Genomic DNA, 26,776 nt, shown 5'->3' on the forward strand with positions numbered 1-26,776 from the left:
TATCCTAAAAACTTTCTAAGGGTAACATTTTACTTTAGAGATAATTTATGAACCGTTGATATACGATTTTCGTCTATACATTGATAAAAAAAAAATTACTAACCTTTATTTTATAAAGGGTAAAAGGTAGTAATATTTAATGAATATTTTTTTTTTTTAAATATAGTATTAATGGTAAAAGGTTTTTATTTTACTCTTTTTTTTTTTAAATTTAAAAGTATTAATAAAATATTTTAGAATTTAAAGATATTTTCATAGAGGTTCAAAAATCTTTTTAAACTAAAATATTGAAGATTTTTTTTTTTAGTTTAAAAGTATTATTATTTTTTTTTTAAAAAAGTTCTTTTTAGATAAATTATAAAATTGAAGTTATTTTAATTAATTTAGGAAATATTTAAAATGACTTTGCATTAATTTTGCGAATGGAATCTTACGAAAGGTTTTTTTAAATCTTGAATGACAAGCAAACATCGCGTCCGCTTTGTTCACAATCACACATCCCTAGACTCTGATTCCTTCCCCTTCACTCTTCCCCTTTCTTCACCAAATCCCCCTGCAACCAACTCACTCTCTTCCATCCTTCAATCTTCCTTCTCATCGCCATGGAGCTCTTCTGCCGGAGTTCTGCCGGCGAAGATAAGGCCTTCCCCCCGGGCTTCCGCTTCCATCCAACTGATGAAGAGATTATACTGTACTACCTCAAGAGGAAGATCTGTGGCCGAAGAATCAGGCTCGATATTGTCGGCGATATCGACGTCTACAAGTGGGAACCCGAGGAACTGCCTGGTATCTGCTTTTTATCCTTTTTTCCAATTCCATTTAGGATTATGTTTCCGATTCCGTTTCTTCTGAAGATCACCTACCTCGTCAATTTGGGTGTTCTATTCGGAGGAACTTGTATTTCATTGTGTTTGTGGTTTTCACCCTAATTTCTACTTGGCTCAGTGATCGATTATAATTTGCTAGTGCATCCTTGCGAAGTTAGTTTGATTAGTTGATCTAGGGTTTATTTGCTGACGCCAGTTTCTGATTCTGTAATCCTTTTGCACATGGTGATTTCATCTCTGATTTCTAGTTTGTTTTTTCATTTTTTTTACCTTGGAGCTAAACGTCATATGGTTCTTATTTGTTTTAATCTTCTCATTTTTTTTTTTTTTTTGTTGGGATGGTGTTAAGGATATTTAATAATAAATTATAGTTTTCCATATATTTGATATTTTATTATAACTCAAATATCTAATATTTTCCATATTACTATAGTATCTTTCCATTTATTACTATTTTCATATCCTTGTAATTTATAGGTGGGGTGGATTATGCAAACATTCTTAGATGGTACTCATATCTGGTTTCTCATTTCTGAACTTGTTAGTTACAAGTAATAATTGTTTGGTTTGTGGTTATGGTTTTTAATTTGGTACAAGTTTTTATGATTGTTTATTTTAGCAGTAGATGAATGCTTATTTCCTCTGTAGGTTCTAATACTTGAACGCAATGCAGGGCTTTATAAGCTAAAAACAGGTGATAGACAATGGTTTTTTTTCAGTCCAAGAGATAGAAAGTACCCACATGGGGCTAGATCAAATAGGGCAACCAGGCATGGGTATTGGAAAACTACTGGGAAGGATCGTACTGTGACATGTAATTCTCGCAACGTTGGAGTTAAGAAGACGTTGATTTTCTATAGAGGTCGTGCCCCTAGCGGTGAGCGTACTGACTGGGTAATGCATGAATACACCATGACTGAGGAAGAGCTGGGCAGATGCATAAATGTGAAGGTAAACACATTATCCAATTTCATCCATTTTTCCTTTTTCGTCCATGCTGTTAGTCTTTCCTTGTATTTTGCTGAGTTTTGCTATTCTTTATTTCAGAACTATTATGCTGTTTATAAGGTCTTCAAGAAGAGTGGGCCTGGTCCGAAAAATGGTGAGCAGTACGGAGCACCATTTAAAGAAGAAGACTGGGTTGATGATGAATTCTGTGATTTTAATTTTGATGACAAAGAGAAACCTGCCGAGAAACCCAACACGGATACTACTGTCACTGAGAGCGAGAATCGCCACATGACCCATTTTTCATTGGATGATCTTGATATATTCATGATACAACTTTCCAATGAGGCTTTACTTGAGTTTCCAGAAGCTGATCCTTGTGCCAACTCCTTACACCAGGTCAGTTTATTTAAAGGCTATCTTTCTATCCAAGATTGTTGGAATTACAATTGATTTGTTAATAAATGTTGAATGCGGTTATTAAGGAGAATATTTTTCTATGATAGACCCCAGAGGAATTTCATGATTAACTTCTAGCTTCTTTTTTGTTTCTGTGTAGGATGGTAGGCAAGAAGAATCTGGGAGTCCTGTTGTTGATCTATGTTTGCAAGAACATAACCTTCCTAGGTCAGTTGAATTGTCGAGTTCCGAGCAGCAGCCGAGTAATGTGCCTGAAAGCATTGACCTCACCAAGTCAGATCGACCATTCCAGACACCTGAGGCCAAATCTTCCCCCAACCTTTCTGAACTAACTAGTTTTCTATTTGAGGATGATTTTCTGGAAATAGATGATCTTGGTGGTCCGGAATTTAATCTATCCACTGAGAAACGATCTGGAACTGGGAACTTGCAGTTTGAAGAGTTGAATGGATTGTGCAACCTCGATCAGTTTCATGATGCAGCCATGTTTCTTAATGATATGGGGCCTTTGGAGTATGGAACAATTCCTAATTTATCCCAGAATGAAAACGTGGATATCTTGGCAAACCCATTGGATGTTCAGTTCCAATCCAATCCAAATTGTGCAAGTGCAAACCAGATCGACAATCAAATGCTGATTCCTGATCTGGCCTTACAAGATGGCTTTGCTTTATCAGAGTTGTCACAAACTTCAGGTATATAGGGGAAATCCTCTACTCATGTACAATAATACATATGACATGAGTTAGCTACTAATATTGTAGTTTATGGCAATATATGTATAGGTGTGTTGTGTGACCCTTCAAACCAAAATGAAGTCGGGAAGGACGTGAGTTCTGCTAGTCGCGTTTCATCCGCTCTCTGGGCCTTTGTTGAATCTATACCATCTACACCCGCATCAGCTGCGGAGAATGGACTAGTTAACCGATCATTTGATCGAATATCAAGCTTTGGTAGGAAGAGAGTAAGTACGAATAGCACGATGGTTTCTGCAATTGATTCCTCTTCTATTATTGTGAGTAGTAGTAGGAGAACAGCAAGCAGGAGCAAAAAGGGTGGGTTCTTTGTGTTCTCTGTTCTTGGAGCATTATGTGCCATCTTATGGGTATTTATAGGAGCTGTTAGACTATGGCACAGATGCATCTCCTTATGAATCTGGAGATGACTTTTTTTTTTTACTCTTAACTTTGTGAAATATATATTAAAAAAAAAAAAAGAAGGAGAAAATGGAAAAAGCTGAAATATGGGGAAATATTGCAATTTTGAAACAATGGAGGGAGGAAGTTTGGTATTTGTTTATGTATAATGTGGCGTAGATTTGTATGTATAGGTAAGCAACCACATTTAAGTACTCGTTTTAATGTAATGTCAAAGTTGTTTTTTTATTCATTCATCTGTATGTTTGTTTGTTGTAAAATGGTCCATTGCTAATTTTGAACTGAATCTAGGAATATGAAATCAAATGAAGAAAGGATATATCTTGTTGAGCTGTTAGAGATGCCTAATCGAATATTTAATTTAAATTTTCATATAATAAATGATATATATATGAGTTAAGTTTTATGAGTTAAAAGGGAATATGGGAGAAAAACACTAAGAACTTTAAGTTCTTGAACGGAGGGTGTATATATGAATTTGTTTGTTCGTTCATTTGAGGATGAGTGGCTAAATCAAAAAACGATGTTAAATGACTAAAATGTTTCTATAATCTTTTACCATCTATTCAAAATTCAAATGACCTCCAAATACCATGAAATTTAATAATAGACCTTATTTCATTATGCTCAAGAATGTTCTTTTAAGATATTTCAAGGTTCAAACGCCCTCAAAATGACTCAAAGATATAAGAAATATGTACGTAATAGGACATAAAGGTTTAATCAAGATTTCAACAAGTTTGACCTTAGAATAAGAGGCCCTGAAAAACTATGCAAGATCTCAAAGGTTTTAGAATATGTTTTCATTTTTCGCCATGACTTTGTGGGAAATGACAAAGGTATTGCTAATGAACCCTAACCAAGATTCAAGATTCTTCTGGAACTTTCAAAGGACATGTCATGACTTCATGATACTTTGAATGACTTATGCATACTACTATGATAGTTCATAATTTATGAGATTTGAGTAAGGCTTAAGAAAGTATGTTACCACTTATGTCTCACGAATAAGAACTTAAAAACCCCATAAACTAAGAGCTCTAAGGACAATAACCAAGGAAAAACCAACACAGACCCTTTATCCATTAAGACAAGAAAAACGTAGGTACTACTCAAGAATAAAGAACCAAGGTTCTCAAACTCATAAACTCAAGAATCCCCTAAGCCTCCCACGAAACAACGTGTTCATGACTCAAACTAAATCGTTTGGAACATAAGAAACCTTGGATGCAAGTTTCAGACTACGCCACTTGGAACGGAAGAAGCCTTGGACATACGTATTGTGCTACCTAGTAACAATCCTTGGACTAAGTTTCATAAATACAACTATGAGTTCATTAAATGCAAATTAAAATACATTTAATGCATCTCTATCTTGAAGTTCAATTTTGCACAACATGTAGGAAAGAATTCCAACACGTTCTAGAATTTTCTTTGACGAGCTTAACATAGCTTGAATATAAGTGACCAAAGCTTGTGGTAACTTATTGGTTCTCGTCCTTGTAATTGAACCTTCAAGTATGGAAATTCCTAGGTCGTGATTCATATCAGTTAGCCTTGCTATAGCAAAATCCACTCCTTGATGAAATTGAGAACCCTTTTGGAGGGTTCGCCTCTAGTTACTGCAGGTAGTTGATGTATGGGTTGGTTCCTCGAGTATTTATAATACGAGCCCTCAAGTTCGGTTGGATAGTTAACTACATCAATCGTGTCATGTGCCCTTGACAATAATCTCCATTTTGGCTTCCTGCATCTCCTCTGGTAGCTTCTTTTAATTTGTAATTAATGCAGAAGAGTGAGTTATCTTCCTGCTTATTACATTAGTCACTACGTGGTTTTACCTAGATGGTAAAAGATTCCTAAATCATAATTCTTCCCTCATTCTAACCCATGCTTGTCCCATGTTCATATCTTTTTGTATAAATAGATATACTTAAGATTCTTATGGTCGGTTTGTACTTGTATCTTCTCCCCATATAAGTAGTGCCACCATATTTTGAGAGTGAATACTACTGCTAACTCCAAATCATAGGTACGGTAGTCATGCACCGTGCCTAAAGAACCAAAATCTCCAACATGTTTTGTGTGTCATTTTGTAACTCTTATCTTTTCAAATTTGAACTTAAATTTTGTTTTAGATGTTACAAATATAATTTATTTATACTTTAGAATTAAATTCCTTCCCTTTTAATATAAAAAAAAAAAATTGTCCGTCTTTTTTTGCCCCCATTTAAGTCGTGATTCATGCTCTGGGCAAATTTGGAAAGCAGATTGTGATAGATTGATATTGGAGCACCCAAGTTTTAGGTTTTGTAGACGGTCTAGGAATTCACCTCATCTCTATGGCCTAGCTCGAGAGACGCACCAATGCGACCAAGTATGCCTTGAAGTTTTTTAAGTTATGGTGGCAAGATTAGGGGACAAGGATGCAAGAATAAATCCTCCAAAAGCTCGAAGTGTAGCATCTCATACCGAACCGCAATGGGTCAATGATAAATCATGAGTTAAGGACCTAATTTGAACGTTTTCTCGAGAATCATAAGTTATAGGTCTTTTAGGGGCAATGTTTTAAGATCAGGAGTAACCCTATATATTGTGTATGGAGTGGAAGTGGGCAGCCCAATCACTACTTAATTTCGCCCAAAGACCGATGATCATACAACTGCATAAGCTAGGGCTAGGCACCAAATTAACCAACCCTCATAAACTTAAGAACCCATGACTTGGGACCAATGTACTCGCAATAGAAATCATGTTCCGTCTTTGGTCATGTTTTAGAGTATAATACCCTATCATCCATCATAGACACAATTAAGAGCATACAAGTAGACTATTTATTTAGTTTTATACTTTCTAGTTTCTACATATTTTTCAAATAACCACTAGACATCTATCGAGGATGAAAGAGGATTTGGAGTAGGTGTCATAGAGAGCCAAATCTAGGATCTAGAACCTCCATCTAGTTTGTGTCAATTTTTCCCAATCTTATTTTGTATTCCATTCCCTTGTGTATTTACACTTAAATTGTAATGACCCATTTTTCGAGACTTTGAATCACGGACTGATATATAGACTCTATGATTAAAATGGTGATAAAAATTTTCATTTATTTAAAATGGGTGATGAAGCGAAACAATTTCAAGCAAATAATAAAAATTGAAATCAAACTTTTACAACAATATTCGAGAGTTATAAATGCAAACTATTTTACAACATAATTAGGATTCCAAAACTACAAATAAAAAAAAAAAAATATGTGACACGGATCTAAGGTTCCCCTCCACTGCCACATAACTCTGTAGCAGTCTCGCCTATGAGCATAAAAATACAAGAATGAGTATAAAAATACTCTTAAGAGATCTACGTGTAGTAGTCATGATTTTGAAGCTCCTAAACACTGTTAATGTAAGCACCCTCGGAGTTTACTTATGGTTTTACGGTGCACTTGGCTCTACATTACCACGTTACCCTAAGCATTTTTTTGCCTACGATGTTCATTTGATGCTGCTCGTTGAGTTTGATTTTGAAGCGAACTCTGAACCTGCTTTTCTTTAAATTAAAAAGAATATACATATATGCATATAGTCATAGGTCCTGTGGGGGTTCGAATTTTAAAATAATATAAATAATATAAACCTCTCCTTCAAAAAAAGTATTGAAGCTTGCCATGATGGATCAAACTTCAACCAGAATCGACCCAACTACAAAAACTCTCAAACCAGCAAAATTTATGCTACAAATTACTTCTAATTTCATGGATATAATTCCATCCATTTATACACACATCAATTTCTCTATTTCTTTAAGATCAAGAATGAAAAAAGAAAAAAAGAAAAAAAAGTATCATTTTCCTTGAGAAGAGGATTTCATTATGGATTGTAACGGAACATCCATGGTGTTTGCTGCATGATTCACATTTTCATTCTGCTCTGCCATTGGAACAGTTCCATCATCCTCAGAAGGCCCTAAATCATCTAGAAACATACCCAATTCTTTATAAACCATCTCCACATCATGCCTTCGATCGAGCTCATCCATCAAATTGTTCAAGGCTTCATTCCACAAGTTCCCAGATCCAGATGGGTTTTCAGTGTTTAAACAAGCTTCAGGAAGCATATCCGCGATTTCCATAAAATCGCCATCCCATGAACTACTATCTAGTTCGGAAAAGTTGAAGGCGAATTCGGCGTTGGGTGTCTGGGATGGTGGCAATTGAGACATATCTGACTCAGTAAGGTTGAGGCTTTCTGGTGCCTTACTCGGCTGCTGCTCGGAATCAAACGTTTCAATGGACCTTGGAAGGCTATGACATTGTGAACCAGGAACAACATTATCCATCTCAGGTTCCTCAACCAACACCTCTTGATCAACTGAGTCATCATTGACTGGTGCTCCATACTGCTCACCATTTTTCGGACCAGGTCCACTCTTTTCCCTGACCTTACAAACAGCATAACAGACCTGAAATAAAGAACACAAGACCTTGGCAATCACTAACAACCTTATAAAAGGAAAAAGGGACAAGTTCAAGAACATGTTTACCTGAACATTTGGGCATCTCTTCAGCTCCTCCTCCTCTAAGGTGTATTCGTGCATTACCCAGTCAGTACGCTCACGGATAGAGGCATGACGTTTATAGAAAACAAATGTCCTCCTCAGTCCTACAGTGCGACCATTACTTTTAACGAACACTTTCTTACCAGTAGCTTTCCAAAAACCATGTCCGGTTGTCCTCACTGATTTTGCCCTATTTCCGAACTTCAGAACTATTGGACTGAAGAAATACCATAATCTATCACCAGTTTTTAGCTTAGAAAGCCCTGTATTGCATTCAATTATTAGAACCTATATGCCAAAATAAGCATTTAGCTTCACGCAGGAATAAACAATACAGAATGACATAGCAACATAGTTGCTTGTAATTAAAACCAAGCTCAAACCATAAGCATAACCCAACAAATTATTGGTTGTAATTAACGGAAATCAGAAATCAGAAATATTTACACTCCCAACAAAAGCTTTCCATCAATACTCTTAACAAAAATGGAGAACTACGAACAAATCAAGCAAGAGGTTACATGTAATCAAGAAGTCACATAAGAAGAAGACTAAAACAAATAAGAAAGAACCACGGCACTTTCGGGTCCAAGGGTAAAGCGGAAAAATGAAAACTAGTAATCAGAGATTAAATCAGCGTGTGCAAAGATTGAAGGATCAGAAACTGAGACATGCAGGAAACCATAGATTAACCAATTGAATTCGCAAAGAAGCACCAGCAATGCAAGAAAATTACCCCAAATGAACTAATCCGAAATCAACATCGATGACTCAACCAAGTAGAAACTAGGGTCGGAGCCACAAAAACAATGAATCGGATAACACAAACAGAACACCCAAAGTTGAAGCTGATCTTCAGAAAAGAATTAGCTTCAAAACAAACCGAACTGAAAACCTAACCCTAAAATAGAATCGGAAAGGGAAAAAGAGAGATACCAGGTAACTCCTTGGGCTCCGACTTATAGAAATCGATATCGGTGACATAGTCGGACTGAGTTTTTGGGTCACATATCTTGGGCTTCAAAAATCGCATTACGATCTCCTCATCAGTTGGGTGAAAGCGGACGCCAGGCGGCCAGGGATTGACATCGTGGGCAGAGGTCTGGCGGAAGACCTGCATCGATGATCGGGAAAGGATATTGAATGATGGAAGAATGAGACACTGGGATTAGCGAAGAAGAAGAAGAAGAAGAAGAAGAAGAATGATGATGCAATGAAGGAGGGAGGTTGGACGAGAGGAAAGCGTAGTGTGGAAGTATGGATGTCATTTTCTCCACTGGGGCCGCTGGTGGGCGAGAGCCGTGATTTATAATAATAATCTGAACTTTAAAAATAATTATTAAAGTCTGATTAAAAAAAAAAAATACTAAATACAAACCATTAATAACCTCTCATACTTTTAATAATGTTATAGGTTGGTTTGAGTTTAATTTGAATGCTTCAATAACATAGTTTATGGTTTGAGTTTAAAAGACGAGAGAAATATGATAAATGGGAAAGTGTTGAGTCTTCGGATGAAGTAGATGGGACCCAGAAAATAAAAGAAAGTTGTAACATGTAGGGTAGATAAATTGTTTTTTTACCGACATACAACGTTTTCAAGTTTTCTTTTGTTTTTTTAAAGGTTTGAGCCGTTTTCGATCCAGACTAACCACATTTTCTTTCATCAACCTTTTTCCTCTCCTAATTTGGAAAATCATTTATTTTCACCTTCTCAAATGAAATATTGTTGAAGCTTTGAAAATTCTTGTAGAATGTCATGTACATCTAGATTCATAAGAAATTTCTGTTTGTTAGACGAATGAGGCGGGAAACGACAATAAAATAGAAATTTCGAGTGAAGATGAAAATAGAAGAGGAGACGGGGAAGGGTTCCCGACCCGAAGACGTTTAATTTTAACTCTGAATGACAAGTTTAAATGTAAAAATTGATCTTTGTTTAAAAAATAGAGGTAAATTGTCATGAAAGGGACATTTTGTTGCCGTGACAGGTTCGGTAAAAATTGGTCATTTTTTTATTTATATACGAGGGTAAAATTGTCATTAACGTATTTTCATTTTTTTTGGTTCGAAAGGGGCATTTTACCCTAATTAAAAAAAGAAAAAATAGGATGCCATTTAGCCAAATTGACCAGCCGCTTCACCTTATACCTCTCTCAGTCAGCCTCCGCCGTCGATAATGGTTCCTTCTCTCAGTGTATCCCCAAATTCATTCCGCCCGGCGTTCTCCTCCGCTGGGGTAGTTTATCGGACGCCCAGGTTTTTCTGTGTGAGATCCATGTCGTCAATGTCAGCAACATCGCCGCTTCAACAACTTCAAACCGGTGCCTCTTCCTCTCAGAATTTGGACCTCTCCATTATGGTATTTGGCGTTTCACCATACGTCCTAGGTTATTTTTGGATATCCTTCAGGATTATGAATTTAATATGTTCCCTATGAATTTTGATTCATAAATGACCTAAATACTTGACAATGATTCTCTGATATTAACTCTGCTTTATTTCATAAGACCTCTTACCGTCGTAGTGCTGAAATTAGCTTTCTTAAGTATCATGGAGGCATGTTGCGTCATTTTTTAGTGCTTTTTCAGATGTTATTTCATTAAAAAGTTGTATTATCAGTGCTTACTTACTTCCCTCGTAATCTTAGTTCTTGCCTGGATTTACTATAAGTTATTGGAATCTCGTATGTGGCTTCGATTGTGTGCTTCATTCTCTCATGGTGCTTAGGTAAATGGATGCTCCGGAAAGATGGGAAAGGCTGTTATCAAAGCTGCTGACTCTGCTGGCCTCAATGTTGTACCAGTATCATTTGGTTCCTTGGAGGAGTCTGGACTAACTATACAAGCATCTGGAAAGGACATTTTGGTTCATGGACCTTCTAATAGGGCAGATGTCCTCGCATCAGTTTTTGATGAATATCCAAATTTGATTGTGGTGGACTACACTGTGCCTTCTGCTGTAAATGGTAATGACAGTGTTCGATATACAGTAATCTGTCTACAATTTCAACAGTGAAGGTTGACAGTTTTTTAGGATACTACAAGTGAAAATTTATGTAGCACGCTATTTTTGCTCACAATTGATATTAATAAGCTTAAGAACTGGAATGACTAGAGGAGGAATGAGCAGAGGCGACAAATTTTTCTTTCTTTTTTCTGTTTTTTTGCTAACCCAGAAACTACCAGGAAGGAAACGTAAGGGAGTAGTGAGAAGAGAGTATTTTCCTTACTTTTTCGAAGAGACTTTTTAAGAGATTCATAACAAAAAAATGACCAAGAAGAGATTGAATGGAGTTCTCACTCATGCTCGACCATAAATATTTCCCATCAGACAGAAATTCCAATTAAATCTAATTCCACAATGATTGAGTTTATTTCATCATGTGTTGTTGTTATTCTTCTTCCCAAAGGGCATAGGACCAATGAATCACAGTAAATTTTCCACCTAAGCGCCATGTTTTATTGCATAGGTATGGAAATTAAGATTGATAATGAGTAGCCACCTCTTACTGAGTTAATCAAGTTTCAAGTAGTTTTCTGGAGCTTGGCCTCTTGCAATAAAACTACCTCGGGACAAGCTTCATTCCATTTGCTCTGTGAAAATTTGGTTTCTCATGAGATAAATATTCGAGCTTCATTTTATTGTCCATCTTGTTGCAGATAATGCAGAGCTTTACTGTAAAGTTGGAGTTCCTTTTGTGATGGGAACAACTGGTGGAGATAGAGATCGGTTGTATAAAACTGTGGATGACTCGGAGGTTTATGCAGTAATCTCCCCACAAATGGGCAAACAGGTGATTTGATATTGTTACGTTCTGGTTGATGTTGATCCTTATTCACTCTAGATTTTGGGATCTTCTCTTTCATTTTCTGATTGTGTTTTGGGGTAGATAGGTTGTTGCCTTCCTTGCTGCCATGGAAATAATGTCGGAGCAGTTTCCTGGGGCCTTCTCTGGATATTCGTTGGAGGTAAATGTCTCTGCATTTCTTGGTCGTCCAACTCTTGTACATTTTTTGACATCAATCCACAATAGGAGAAGAAGAAGAAAAAAAATAAGAAGAAGCAAAGAGAGATAATAGTGGTCAGTGGAGGTTTGTGTTACTATATGCACCATGCCTTCTAAACCGAGCGTTAAAATTGGGGGAGCACTAACCTTTGTTATTGAGATTGCTTTAACAAATGAACTCTGTGTGAACTTCAATTTTCTTTTCTTTTCTATATTATTCTTATAACAGTCAATGCCTTGTTATTCTACATTCATTTCTTAAGTCTTTTATCCCAACAACTCAACATTGAATGGTTCACTACGTCCCATAAATGATCTACTGGTGTATATCATTGTTGAAAATTTTCTTTTTTGAGACAAACTGTTTGATAAAAACTTTAGGTGATGGAGTCTCATCAAGCAAGCAAGGTGGATGCATCTGGAACTGCCAAGGCAGTCATTTCTTGCTTCCAGAAATTAGGTGTCTCTTTTGATGTGGATCAGGTGTGCAGAGGAAACATTTTTTCTAACTCATTTCACTTTCAAATATGTAATTAGATCACATAGGAGAGACGACAATTATAATTTGGATTAATTTGCTCATGTTGACTATTCTTTTTCTAACAATCTTGATGTGTTTAGATAAAATTGATCCGGGATCCCAAGCAACAGATTGAAATGGTGGGAGTTCCAGAGGAGCATTTATCTGGCCACGCATTCCATATGTATCACTTGACATCACCAGACAAGACGTAATATCATCTCCCTCCCTCTCCTTTCATGAACAAAGGAACTGTTTATATATTCTTAATTACATTTCCATGTATTGAGTCAGTGAGTGAAGGCTTATTTGTTTTCCTTGCAGAGTTTCTTTTGAGTTTCAGCATAATGTTTGTGGTAGGTCAATTTATGCCGAGGGCACAGTTGATGCTGTTCTTTTCCTAGCCAAAAAGGTAATGCTCCCATCCCATCATTTTCTTGCTTATTTTCAAATAACTTTAGAATAGAAGAAATAAGTGAACTAGCAATGACTAGTAGATGGTTAGAATATCAGTAGGAAAATAAAGAAATATTATTGTCAGAAATATTAGCATTGATGAATTAGTAATTATTGAGAAGTTGGTTTGTGTTGACGTTATAAATAAAGTGTTGGGGAGTTTGAGGTGGGCATAATTTAGAGAGCTAGTTTGTGGTAGAGAGATAGGGCTTCTCAAAAGGCTATAATACTAATTATGGTATAATTTCTTTTCTTTTTTCTATCACAATAAAATTTTAGTTTTGTTTACTTATTGTTCTTTGACCAAGAAGTTAGAGGGTTCCAATCCTCCACCTCTCACCTCTCACCTCTCACCTCCACACGTGGTTGAACTAAGAAATAGTCTTTTTTCTGTTACTTCCATTCTCAAGATCAGGATCTATTAATCAAGTTAGTGTCCAAGTTTTGTAATGGATGAATGAACAATTGAATGTTGTTTACTGCAGATTCAGTCAAAGACAGACAAGCGGATATACAATATGATTGATGTATTGCGGGAGGGTAACATGAGATGATGAGATGACAAGTAAACCTCGTAAGGTGTCGTTTACAATAATCGTATTTCAGTTTTGGGATGTATGCATTTTCTTTTTCGACGGGGAAAAAGGGATTTCATAATTTAACCACTATGAGAGTTGTAACTTGTTATCCTTGTTACCTCTTATGCTTCTACAACCTCATGAGGTAGTTTACTCCTACGGGAATTCAGTCATTAAATCTTTTCATATTGCTGAACTAGTCATCACAATGAATTTGTAAGATCTCACATCGGTTGGGGAGGAGAACGAAACACCCTTTATAAGGGTGTGGAAACCTCTTCCTAGCAGACGCGTTCCTCTCAAGGGAAAGCCTAAAGAGGACAATATCTGCTAGTGGTGAGCCTGAACCGTTACAGAATCCGAGCTCGACTTCACAGAGTGTACAAAGAAAACTCAATGTGGTTCGTATTTCAATCTCAATGTTGGTTGAAAAGCATTGAGGAGTTTGAGCTCCCCGGTCTATAGACATTGTTTCTTACCACTTTGAGCTGAGCAGGAAAGGTTGTTTTATTAGGTTTTATCTCTGCTGGTTTCTGTTGTAATTATTTGTTTGGAATCATAGGGTTTAGGGTTTAGATTAGTATTTTAAATGCTACTAATTGAGGATAAAATTTATTTAAATCAAGTTCATTCACAAAATTCGATCCCCAGCAACTTATATAACTGGAATCCTATATAATCACTTCTTCCTAGCAAATTTTAAAATTTTAATGGTCTTTCAATTTTGTTTTTAAGTTTTCAAAACTATTTTGAATTATGGGTTATAAATAGTGAAATATTTTAAAACAGTTTTTATGTAAGTTTTTTAATTTACATGTTTTAAATGCATAATTACTTAGTGAAGGTAGCATTTGATGTTATAGTTTATGAGCTTATTTTATTTTTAGAAAAATTAAATATGTATTACATTATGTGTTGTGAGTTTTAGGATATTCTGAAATTACGTTACACAACTTATAATAGGTTCATAAAATAATTAATAATTATTCAAATATAACGTAATATTTAGTTGATAATTACAATTGTTTTTTATGGTTTATAAATATATTATTAAACACATTTTGAACCGTTGTTCAATTTAAGTCATAACATGAAAATGCTTTTTTTTTAGGACAGAGTGAATTGAAACACAAAAACATACCTTAGACATAATATTGGGTATACTATCCATTAAGTAAAAGAAGAGATCCAATCATAACTCAATAAGTTTTTATGTCCACGTCTGTATCTTTTTCATCTTTGTCAAACTTAGTGAATATGATTAGAGTCTGTCAAGCTTAGTGAATGTGATATCTTTTTCATCGGTATCTTTTTTGAATTTGAACCTTGTGATCAAATTCTTATTGTTAAGTTCTCCCATCGTACTCGTCTCAAAATTCACTATCCATGTACTTAGAAAGTTCTTTACACAAAGTACTCCAGAACCAAATATGATATCATTCACATATATTTACTTTGAAAACATATCGATTCATCTTATTAAAGAGAGTAGTATCAACTTATCCATTTTAAAATCATTTCCGAGAAGAAAATTTCAAAGCTTATCGTACCAAACTCTTAGACCTTGTCTTAAGGCATAAAGAACATTTTTAACTAGACATGATTTGACCAATCAAAATTTTCAGAGCTAGAAGGTTGTTCTATAAATTTCTTCCAGAAAAGATACTTTTCACCCCTATTTTGGATACCAGACAAAATTCTTTTAAAAAATAAAAGCAAATAAAAAAAGGAGGGCAAAAATGTATATTTTTTTTTTTTCAATTTTATGAATTTTTTAGAATTTAAATTAAATATAGAAAGGGAATCTCAATGCCCCAAGAAGGAAAAAGTGCATAAATAAGGTGAAGAATTTTTAGATTATTTTATTTTATTTTTTAAATAACTGGGAATGGATAATTTCAAAAGAGGGCCTGTAGAAAGGATATTTGCAAAATGACCCCTACCATCCAAAATCGATTTTGATCATTGGAGAACACCTTCACTGAAGATCCAACCGTCAATGTCACCTAAAAATTTGATATGACCTATCAATCCCTACTACCTATGCATCCAACGGTGGAATTTGAAAGTTGAAGACAGGTGGAAGGCTGAATGAAGAACCGGAACTCGAAACTTCAACTCTAAAATTCAGGTCGTTTTTAGAGTTTTCCTAATCGGTGGATGGTTGGGAGCTTGGACAATGATTTGGAACAAGAAGCATGCCTTGAGGATCCCTCAAACTCAACAATAAAGCTTTCCTATGGGTTTTATATTCTTGGTTTTCTTTCAAAATTGAGAGCTACACTTTAGAAGACTCATAGCTCTTCACATCCAATGGTGAATATGCTAGGTTGAAGTAGGCGAAGTCCTTGTCGGAATAAATATTTTCGACAGATATTTTAAAAAATTTAAGTTCAAATTAAGCTCGATTCTTTAAAAAATTTAAGTTCAAATTAAGCTCGATTCTTGAACAAACAATGTCAGCATAATGTTCCTCTATAAAGTATGAAGTAGGGACTTTCATTTGGAACCATAATCATACCTCGAGTGTTCCTAAAACTTGACATGGAAACCTTTAAATTATGGATTTTCTTGCTCTCTGAGTTTTCCAAAGTCAAGAGAATATAGTCCATCAAATTTCCTTAAACTAATTCCTACCGCTTCTAAATGAATTCTCCAACGAATTTGATGAAGGATCGAAAGCTGAAAATGCCCAAAACATGATTGCCTAATTCGAGTTTTCATGACCGATGGATAAGGAAGATTAAAAAAATCTAATGGGAGCCTACACACAAATTTTTCCCTCCAAACCAATCCCAATCGGTTGCTGGGCACTCAAGAAGGAAGTTTCATGAAGATCACGAAGGCAAACAAGCTCGGAAGTGAAGGGAATTTGAGTTAAAAAAAAAGGGTAAAATTTGAAGGAATTAGGGGTAACTCCAAGTTTCTTCTTTTTGTCCCTCTCGTCCCAAATTAACAAATCTTTAGGAAAGTAGTAAAATTACATGGAATCCCTAGAATTATTATTAGTGATAGGGATGTTAAATTTTTAAGTCACTTTTAGAAAGTATTATGGGGTAAATTGGGTTCCAAATTGTTATTTTCAACTACATGTTATCCTAAGACTGATGAGCAAACTGAGGTGGTTAATTTACTATGAGGGTTGCTTAGGGCTATTATTTCTGGGAATATTAAGTCTTGAGACGAATTTTTATCATTTATAGAGTATACACATAGTAGAGTCATTCATAGTACTACTCATTGTTCTCCTCTTGAAGTTCTTTTAATATTTTTGTGAGTGAAGCAGCCACAAGTAAGACAAATTTGATCAAAATTCTGCACAAAGAGGAGAAAGAGAGAACTGAGAAAAAAAATTTCAAAGTTGCTTCAAGAATTAACAAAGAACGGAAGAAAATCATTTTTCCACCCGGTGACTAAGTTTGGATACATTTTCGCAAGAAGCGATTTGTTGGTTTTATGTCCTAAAATTCATAGTTTGTAAACAAAAACATATTCTGCTTTCAATAAAGTTATTATTGATGTTTATTCAGTAATTGAATAAAGTAAATGTTACGATCATTAATCTAAATCCAATAAACTAAGAACACTCTGACTATAGTATGATTACTTGAACTATATGTAGATACATAAGAGTAGATCAAGTTCAAGTATATAGTCAAAATTATCTATAGTACAGGGATAAGACTGAGTACCTTATTCTGAGAACACTATGGATGCGGCCCACTTTTGTATATGATATAAACAATGTGATCACTAAATTGTACACGTGGAGACATGTGAGTGGGGGCATCCTATGCAATGAGTATTGCATAAGATCGAACCATGAAGAAAACCACTCTCACTTTATAGTGTCGTTTACTGTTGAGACTGATTTTTTTCATTCGATGACATAGGTAACTCGATCTTAATTCTGAGCTAACTATGAACTCCTGTTTATTCGGTAAAAAGAATTAATTTAAAGACACAACCACATCCAAGACCCTACAAGCCTCAATGGCTGAGTGATCGTGAGGAAGTACGGGTAGCAACAAGCTCTTGTTTCTTTTACTAGTGGAAAATATGTTGATAATGTTTTATGTGATTTTGTATCCATGCATGTTGGAGATTTACTACTGGGGAGACCTTGGCAATTTGATCGTCGGGTAATGTATCATGGGTATGCAAATCGATACGCTTTTACTCACAATGGTAGAAAAATTACTCTTGTTCCATTGTCTCCAAAAGATGTATTTATTGATCATTGCAAACTTGAAAAGAAAAGGCAAGAGGCTGATGCAAAAGCAGAGATTGAAAAAGAATCAAGTGAAAAAAAGAGCTTGAGTGAAAAGCAAGAGAGTAGAGAAAAAAAAAAAAAAAAAAGAGAAGAGAGAAAAGCCAAATCAGTAAGCTTCTATGTTAGATCAAGTGAGGCTAGGAATGTTTTGGTCTCTAACCGGACTATTCTTGTACTTATGTGCAAGAGGTCTTGCAACTTTACTAACACGCATAACCCTTTGCCTAGTGATTTTGTTGTGCTTTTGCAAGAGTGTGAAGATTTATTTTCCGAGGAGATGCTTAGTAGTTTGCCACCACTTAGAGGAATTGAACACAAGATTGACTTCATTCCTGGTGCGCCCATTCCAAACCGACTAGCATATAGGACTAATCCAAAGGAGACCGAAGAGATACAAAGGCAAGTAAGTGAACTCCTTGCTAAAGGGTAAGTATGTGAAAGTTTGAGTCCTTGTTCTGTTCCAGTTATTCTTGTACCTAAGAAAGATGGTTCTTGACGTATGTGGGTTGATTGTAGGGCTATAAACAAGATAACTATAAGTATAGGCATCCAATTCCTAGATTAGATGATATACTTGATGAGTTGCATGGATGTAGTCTTTTTACTAAGATTGATTTAAAATCGGGTTATCATCAAATTCACATGCATATTGGGGATGAGTGAAAAACAACTTTTAAAACCAAGTATGGTCTTTATGAATGGTTGGTTATGCCTTTTGGATTAACTAACGCACCTAGTACATTCATGAGACTAATGAACCATGTCTTACGAGAATACTTAGGTAAGTTTGTGGTTGTTTATTTTGATGATATCCTTGTTTACTCTAAATCTTTAGCTGGTCATATTACCCATGTACGCAATGTTTTGACTACTTTAAGAAACGAATGTTTGTACGTAAATTTAAAGAAATTTAGCTTTTGCATCGAAAAAGTTAACTTTCTTGGGTTTGTAGTTTCATCTAATGATGTTGAGGTTGATGAGGGGAAAGTGAAGGCTATAAAAGATTGGCCTACACCTAAAAATGTAAGTGAGGTAAGAAGTTTTCATGGTCTTCCAAGTTTCTACCGAAGGTTCATTAAGAATTTTAGTAAATTGCTTCACCCTTAATGAACTTGTTAAAAAAAATGTATCCTTTATATGGGAAAAAGATCAAGAACTTGCTTTTAATAGTTTGAAAGAAAAATTGAGTTATGCTCCCTTGCTTGCCTTACCTAATTTTGAGTCTACTTTTGAAATTGAATGTGATGCTATGGAGTAGGGATAGGTGCTGTATGAATGCAAAATCAAAGACCTTTAATGTTCTTTAGTGAGAAGTTGACTGGTGCATCTTTGAGGTATCCAACTTATGACAAAGAGCTTTATGCTTTGGTTCGTGCATTGCAAACCTGGCAACATTATCTTTGGCCTAAGAAGTTCATTATTCATACGAATCATGGAAGTTTAAAGCATTTGAGAGTACAAAATAAACTCAATAGACCACATGCTAAGTGGTTAGAATTTATTGAAACATTCTCTTATGTCATAAAATATAAACAAGGTAAGGAGAACATTGTTGCAGATGCTTTATCACGAAGGTATGTCCTCCTCAATACTTTGAATGCTAGGTTGTTGGGTTTTGACATGTTCTTTGCTCCTTTTGTTGAATCTTGTGAAAAGAGACTCATTGTGGATAATTACTTGTTGTTAGATGGATTTTTGTTCCGAAAAGGCAAACTTTGCATACCATCTTGTTCCATCCGTGAGCTACTTGTGAGGGAAGCTCATGGAGGTGGTTTAATGGCACACCATGGAGTTTCTAAAACTTATGATATGCTCTTTGAACATTTTTTTTTTTGCCTAAAATGAGACATGATGTTCATAAAGTTTGTGCTTGTTGCATAGCATGTAAACAAGCTAAGTCTAGGCTTCAACCACATGGTTTATACTCTTACTGGATTCTAATGATCTTTGGATTGATATATCAATGGATTTTGTTTTAGGTTTACCTAGGACTAAGAAAGGTTATGATAGCATCTTTGTTGTGGTTGATCGATTTAGTAAAATGACTAATTTTATTCCTTGTCACAAAACTGATGATGCAAAACATATTGCTGACTTGTTATTTAGGGAAGTTGTACGATTGCATGGTGTTCCTAAAAGTATCGTTAGTGATCGTGATGTAAAATTTTTAAGCCACTTTTGGCGTGTTTTATGGGGTAAGTTAGGAACTAAGCTAGTACATTCAACTACTTGTCAATACTCAAACGGATGGACAAACTGAAGTTGTTAACAGAATCATGACTATGCTTAGGGCTATTATTGATAAGAATAAGACTTTGCTATGCTATTTATAGAATTTGCATATAATAGGGTTGTTCACAGCACTACTAAATCCACACCTTTTGAAATTGTTTATGACTTTAATTCTTTAACCCCATTGACTTGTTACCTATTCCGTGAGTTTGTGAATTTTGATGCAAATGCCAAGGTTGAGTTTGTTCATAAACTGCATAAGCAAGTAAAAGAACAAATTGAGAAACAAAATTCTAAGGTTGCCACCCGAATTAATAAAGGACGTAAGATTGTCATCTTCAAGCTAGGAGATTTGGTTTGGGTGCAATTCCGAAAAGAAAGATTTCCTACTCAAAGAAAATCTAAGCTTTTACCACGAGGAGATGGACCTTTTCAAGTTCTTGAGCGCATCAACGACAATGCTTATAAAATTGATTTACCAGGTAAGTACGGTGTTAGTGCAACTTTTAATGTTGTTGATTTGAGTTCTTTTGATGTAGGTGATGGCTGAGATTCGACGACGAATCCTTCTCAAGAGGGGGAGAATGATATGAACCACGACCAAGGAATTTCTATACCTCAAGGTCCAATTACAAGGACGAGAGCCAAGAAGCTACAACAAACCTTATACAGTTATATTCAAGCTATGGTGAGCTCATCAAAGAAAATTCTAGAAGACGTTGGAGACCTCTCTTATATGTTAGGAAAAGTTGAGCTTCAAGAAAAAGATGAATTAAATGCACTTTAAGTTGCATTTAATGAACTCCGCTGAATTTATGAAACTAGTCAAAGGTGACTAATAAGCACATTTTATTTATTGTATTATTTAATTATAGTTTAACTATTTGTTTGTCCTATTTAAGTTAGTTTTATATATAGAAGTTAAAGGTTATATTGTAACCCACGTTCCACCAATATGGAGGTTATGGGTATTTCTCATTTACTAGCCCATTGAATTTAGAAGTTATATATCACATAGGTTAAGGTTGTAAAAGCTATATAAAACCTTCTTTTCTATTTTAGCTTTGTTGAGAGCTAAACTTTATTTGCAAATTCTTGTGTTTAGAACTTGTATGCTAGAGTCATTCAAGTGGTATTGATCAAACCTCTTGTGGAGTGATTCGAATCACGAGTTTAGAAACGAGTTTTCTTTACTCTTGATCTTGATCATCAAGGTAATCTGTTCCATACTCTCCCTTGGGTTGATTTCCATATCAATTTTTATAGCATTAGCATATCAAATCAAGAAAATAATGGAGTGACTGACATTGGAAAATGATTAGAAGACTTTGCCTTTGGTAGTTGAACTACCAATTAAGACAATTTATGTTTGCCTTATTTTCTTCAATCTGTATTTATTAGTTTTTATTGATAGTTGTAGTTTATAGTAAGTAGATAAACTTCATTATGTTTGGGTTATCTTTTTGGCCTATTTAAAGACATGCAATATTCATGTTTGGGAATCATTGTTGAATACAAACAAAACCTTTGCCTTGATACCTTTTTGGTGTTATTCTTGTTTTTCAAACCTTGCTTTAGGTTTGATGTTTAAACCGATTCATTGAATTAGTTTTGATCAAGCAAATTCTGGAGTGAGTCGTCTTTGAATCTAAGAGTGACCATCATAGATTCCAAGTTCGATCTAAGAGTCATTCATCTTCTAACAAGCTCTTGGTTGGAATCAATTCGTTAAGTTAGCTTTTTTTGTGAACGTTTGCAAGGATTCTAGAAGAACCTCTAGCTTTGCAAAATTCAACATTGTTGGCGCTTATCATTTGATATCATAACATTTGGTCGACGTTCTTTGGCCGCTCTAGAGGTGAAATATCATTACTGTTATTTTATTTTTCTATCAATTTTTTAGTCTCTCTAAGATTATCAAAAAAAGATAAAAAAAAAAAAAAGAAAAAAAGAAAAAAAATCTGTAGTAAAAAAAAAAAAAACAGTTCCGAGATTGGTACCAACATTTCAAATCCGAGAGAAGAAGAAAAGAGAGGATTCATAGAGACTTGTGAAGAACTTAAAGAAGCCATGAGAAAAAAGTATGTTCATAAAAATTATGAAAGAAAATTGAAAACTAAATTGCAAAGTTTGAGGCAAGGAACAAAAAGTGTTACTGAATATTATCAAGAGATGGAGACTATGATGGAAAGAGAAAACATTAGAGAAGAAGAAGACACCATGTCTAGATTCCTTGGAGGTCTGAATCGAGAAATTGCTCATCTTGTTGACAGAAAACCATACCTGGAAGACATGTATCATTATGCTATCAAAATTGAAGACCAATTGAAGGAAGAAAAAGAGCATTAAAAAAGGTACACATCACGAACTAACATCTTTTCAAATTCTAAAACTTGGAACAAAGAAAGTTTTGTGAATAGAAATGAATGAATGTCATCAAAAGAAAAAGTGTTGTGAAAGAGTGTTGTGAGGTCCTTTGTATTTCCATAACTTATTTTTTGAGGAAAATTTCACAAATAGATTCGAGGACGAATCCTCTTGAAGAAGTGGAGAATGATATGAACCAAGAGACATCAATCATTCAATATACTTCAACGAAGATGTAAAGAAAAGGTTGTCAAAATTATCAAAAGATGTTTCAATTCATGCCACATTGAAGAAGAATGAAGTTTGATTATCATAAATTTTGGGTGGGCTACAATTTAGAGTAATTTAGAGTTATTGTATTTTAAGACATTTTATTTAATTTAGGTTACATTTACATAATGGCTAATTATGACCATAAAGTATGAAGGTTACAACTCTTGGAATGCCTTTAATAGTTTCTTTTTTTAGGCTATATAAAGCCATGTATGTTGTATTTGTAAGTAGACTTGGAAAATATATGTATGTTGTATTTGTAAGTAGACTTGGAAAATATAGAGTAAAAGAAGCATTTGTGCTTTCTTTGGCCAATGGCTAGGTTTATTTGCAATTCTATGTAGTTTAGGTTGCATATAGAATCATAAAAGCTCGGCATGATTAATCTTGCTTGTGGAGTGATTCGAATCTCAAGCAAGTGTTCTTGCCTTGAGATATTTGATCAACAAGAATCATTCAAGCTAGATGTGATCGATCTTGCTTGTGGAGTGATTCGAATCTCAAACAATGTTCTTGCCTTGAGATATTCGATCAACAACGTAATCCGAATCTTACTCCCCTTGTAGTGGTTCCTTATCTTATCATTTGGTATCAGAGCTTCAGGCTCAAGATCGGATATATGTTTCCTTTGCATTTCTTATCAATTTGTTTTTTATCTTTTTAGTTTTTAATCGACCCAAAATAAAAAATCCAATCTGGGCTCTACTAGAAAATTTGAGAGGTGAGGATGAGAGATTCATTTGTGTAAATGAGTGCAAACAGAGTGACCTAAAATTCCTTGAGTGTATGCACGTGAGAGAGTGTTGTGAGGTCCTTTGTATTTCCATAACTTATTTTTTGCAGCAAAGTTTCACAAATAGATTCGAGGACGAATCCTCTTGAAGAAGTGGAGAATGATATGACCAAAAGACATCAATCATACAATATACTTCAACGAAGATGTGAAGAAAAGGTTGTCAAAATTATCAAAAGATGTTTCAATTCATGCCACATTGAAAAAGAATGAAGTTTGATTATCATAAATTTTGGGTGGGCTACAATTTAGAGTAATTTAGAGTTATTGTATTTTAAGACATTTTATTTACTTTAGGTTACATTTACATAATGGCTAATTATGGCCATAAAGTATGAAGGTTACAACTCTTGGAATGATCGATCTTGCTTGTGGAGTGATTCGAATCTCAAACAATTTTCTTGCCTTGAGATATTCGATCAACAACGTAATCCGAATCTTACTCCCCTTGTAGTGGTTCCTTATCTTATCAGTGTTCATGAGGTGCATGACACTATAGGGTTCTGCTGACCTTCGGACGTCGCTACAAATTAGCTTGACCAGAGGGTCCAGGGGGTGTGCTAGCGCCTTGGGGATTCCCACTTGCACGTGTGAAGTCGTGTGTAGGGAAGTACTACACATTCAATTTGTCCGAGACTGGAGGCCACCATTAAGATGATTAGAGATAGGTCCCTAATTCATGATTGCATGTGTTTGCATTAGCATGACTCCTATAGTGGGGTCACTTACTGAGTATTTCTTCGGACCGTGTGTCATATTGTTTTTCAGGTAAAGGCAAGGCTCCCATGTACGGTTGACGGCGGGATCATGATTAGAGACTGGTGCATGCATAGGATAGTTGCATATTTAAAAATTCTAGTCTTTGTTACGATAGAGTGTTATGCATTTCATTTATTTAAATTATTTAATTTATAATTGATTTTATCTTATTTTAAACTCCAACATGATGTTTGAAACACGTAAGTCTGGTAGTGTTTTCTAATGTTTTTGTAACGACCCAAAATTTTCTATTTAATTTAAGGTCGCTACTATATACGTACCATAAACATTGAATGCGGAAGATTTCATTTAAATTCCATAAAACATAACCTTTAACTTAAAACATAGCCATGGACATGTATTTTGAAAATATCTTTAAAACGACACAACAAAAGACCCGAAATAAAATAAATAAGCGTTTAAGTTTAAAACATCCTATTTTAGCCTAAGTCTAAGTAAATAAATACCACTATCCTATGCATGTGCCATGATCTCGAGTTGCGATGTCGTCGTCAGCCGTACAGAAATGTCTTGTCTTAACCTAAAAAATGTAGTAGCACATAGCTTGAGTATTTAAAGAAATACTCAGGAAGTGACCTCACTATTGGGGTTAAATGCAACAATCACATGCAATGAAATGATGAGACATAACTTTTGTTTCGTTTCGTTTTCCTTACGGTTCTATCCTAACGGGTAATCGTGGACGTGTACCATATACTCTACACACAACCCATACGTGCGAGTATGGGTTCACCAGCTAGTTTGCACACCGTTAGGTCACTTTCCTTATCAGGTGGGCATACTTTGGGAGCCCCTTATGCCGAGACACGTTAGAACTAGTAACCGTCACGGCAGCGCTATGCAAAGCATAACGATTGTTGTCCTGCCATTAGATGTACGTGTCCATACCCTTGTAATGGGATAGGGGTATCCTCCCAGATGCATGAACACACATAATTCATGAGGTCCCCACTACTTCTACAATTTCATTATCCGTGATACCCGGATGCATGAACACACATAATGCATGAGGTCCCCACTACTTCTACAATTTCATTATCCTTTAATACAACCCCGCTAGCATTAAATACATATCATATCATTTTTCATATCGTTTCAGATATCGTTAATCATTCATATCATATCGTTTCTCATTCTTCCGTTCTCAAATCGTACATAATTCTAACGGGGTTATATTTCATGCCATTTATCGTAATTTCATGTCATTCATATCATGCTGTATACACACAATTTAAGAGACCTAACATAATGTTCTATGCTTTTAACATAACATTTCATCATATACACATCATACCATGACATATTGCATCACAATGTATCATATCATAAACAAGTAATAACGTAAACACTTCATAATTCTCTAATTTATCATAGCCTTAACGTTCTTATACCTATCATAGACATATAATAACGTGAACGTACCTTAGTCATATCATCACAATAACTTAACCTAACGCTATCGTTCTATCAATCTATCACAAACCTATCCCTTTCTACCCGTAACCTAACCGTATTCTTTCATCTATCTCTCTTATCCATATCACTCCGATATGTAACCTAATCTTAACGTTTCGTGAACATATTTTACTCCTATCGTTACGTTTCGTTTTGTGCATCCTTCTTGTATCCTATCTCAAACATATCCTTGAACACATCGTACAGTAACTATTATCATACAATTCATATATTATAACATATACATAACATATAGGAAGCATATCGATCCACAGACAATTCACTCATAGTAGTATATATGACACGTGCAGAACCATAGGGCACGTGTCAACATCAAAATATAACCATGTCGATAGTAAGGTCACTTACCTGGCTATCTTAAGTCGTTGTCACGAATATATCTTTAATTAAAGTTCGATTCCGTCCTTTGAAATCTGAGTCAACCTATAGCCCATGACATTAGTTTTAGGTTTGAACTCTACAACATTATTTCTCTGATTTACATTGGTCTATTGTTAAAATTCTGAAAGTGTTATATATCTATAATTATATTTTTTATTAAAAATGTTATTTTCATTACTATTGTATAAGAAAGTAATACAACTATTTTAAGTTATTCTGGGCTTTACTGTATTTACCATGTGTGTTTACCTTTCCTTATGTATTTAGTGTGTGGTTTTTAATTCCCTAATCTTCTTTTTTATTTGTTTCCTTTTAATTCTGTTCTCATGCATTCCAAATTTCTAGTGATCTCTGTTTCCAAATCTTTCCTTATCTCAGTGTTTCCTATTCAAAAGTTTTCTTAGTCATTCTATCTTTAATCTATTCATTTGGCTATTGATCAAAATTTAATATAATATTACTAATCTAACGTGATTGACTAGAATAATATAAATGATTGTCATTAGTTTCTAACTCAAAGGTAGATTATTGTAATAATTCAATGAAGATCTAACTATAATTGGTTGTGATTTCTAAAAAAAAATAGGATAAGAGAAAATGAAGTTTTAATATATATTGATCATATCTATCTCCACTTAAATCTCTGGTGAATCTAAACTGGGTAAAAGTCATTCTCATTTTTTTTTCCTCAAGTGAATCTGACAATTATTGTTTTTTTTTTTTTTTTTT

At 34.8% G+C, this 26,776-nt stretch overlaps 3 protein-coding genes across 3 annotated transcripts; 2 read left to right on the top strand and 1 right to left on the bottom strand.

Annotated features, from left to right (window-relative positions):
• The first annotated feature begins 455 nt into the window (after positions 1 to 455).
• On the top strand, positions 456 to 3,588 carry LOC111471440 (NAC domain-containing protein 17-like). The gene is made up of 5 exons (XM_023117168.1): positions 456 to 786; positions 1,501 to 1,778; positions 1,875 to 2,174; positions 2,335 to 2,890; positions 2,981 to 3,588. The coding sequence occupies exons 1-5, from the start codon at positions 603 to 605 to the stop codon at positions 3,346 to 3,348; spliced, it is 1,686 nt and encodes a 561-aa protein (XP_022972936.1). The 5' UTR covers positions 456 to 602; the 3' UTR covers positions 3,349 to 3,588.
• Positions 3,589 to 6,978: 3,390 nt separating this feature from the next.
• Positions 6,979 to 9,195, bottom strand: LOC111471443 (NAC domain-containing protein 13-like). Its single transcript, XM_023117170.1, has 3 exons — positions 8,846 to 9,195; positions 7,895 to 8,172; positions 6,979 to 7,813 (listed from the first exon to the last, which is right to left on the bottom strand). Exons 1-3 carry the CDS (start codon positions 9,027 to 9,029, stop codon positions 7,196 to 7,198), a joined length of 1,080 nt encoding a protein of 359 aa, XP_022972938.1. The 5' UTR covers positions 9,030 to 9,195; the 3' UTR covers positions 6,979 to 7,195.
• An 826-nt stretch (positions 9,196 to 10,021) lies between these two features.
• On the top strand, positions 10,022 to 13,662 carry LOC111471441 (4-hydroxy-tetrahydrodipicolinate reductase 2, chloroplastic-like). Its single transcript, XM_023117169.1, has 8 exons — positions 10,022 to 10,271; positions 10,640 to 10,877; positions 11,572 to 11,705; positions 11,806 to 11,880; positions 12,300 to 12,401; positions 12,540 to 12,649; positions 12,763 to 12,850; positions 13,380 to 13,662. The coding sequence occupies exons 1-8, from the start codon at positions 10,089 to 10,091 to the stop codon at positions 13,446 to 13,448; spliced, it is 999 nt and encodes a 332-aa protein (XP_022972937.1). The 5' UTR covers positions 10,022 to 10,088; the 3' UTR covers positions 13,449 to 13,662.
• The last annotated feature ends 13,114 nt before the right edge of the window (positions 13,663 to 26,776 follow it).

Source organism: Cucurbita maxima, unplaced genomic scaffold, assembly GCF_002738345.1.
Source record: "Cucurbita maxima cultivar Rimu unplaced genomic scaffold, Cmax_1.0 Cma_Scf00052, whole genome shotgun sequence".
Lineage (NCBI taxonomy): Eukaryota > Viridiplantae > Streptophyta > Magnoliopsida > Cucurbitales > Cucurbitaceae > Cucurbita > Cucurbita maxima.

Coding starts and splice junctions, on each gene's coding strand:
- LOC111471440 (XM_023117168.1), top strand. CDS start 603: ATGGAGCTCTTCTGCCGGAGTTCTGCCGGCGAAGATAAGGCCTTCCCC. Junction 787..1,500: donor GGAACCCGAGGAACTGCCTG/GTATCTGCTTTT, acceptor AACGCAATGCAG/GGCTTTATAAGCTAAAAACA. Junction 2,175..2,334: donor GTGCCAACTCCTTACACCAG/GTCAGTTTATTT, acceptor GTTTCTGTGTAG/GATGGTAGGCAAGAAGAATC.
- LOC111471443 (XM_023117170.1), bottom strand. CDS start 9,029: ATGCAGGTCTTCCGCCAGACCTCTGCCCACGATGTCAATCCCTGGCCG. Junction 8,173..8,845: donor GGAGCCCAAGGAGTTACCTG/GTATCTCTCTTT, acceptor AATGCAATACAG/GGCTTTCTAAGCTAAAAACT. Junction 7,814..7,894: donor AGAGATGCCCAAATGTTCAG/GTAAACATGTTC, acceptor TCTTTATTTCAG/GTCTGTTATGCTGTTTGTAA.
- LOC111471441 (XM_023117169.1), top strand. CDS start 10,089: ATGGTTCCTTCTCTCAGTGTATCCCCAAATTCATTCCGCCCGGCGTTC. Junction 12,402..12,539: donor TCTCTTTTGATGTGGATCAG/GTGTGCAGAGGA, acceptor TGATGTGTTTAG/ATAAAATTGATCCGGGATCC. Junction 12,650..12,762: donor TTGACATCACCAGACAAGAC/GTAATATCATCT, acceptor TTTTCCTTGCAG/AGTTTCTTTTGAGTTTCAGC.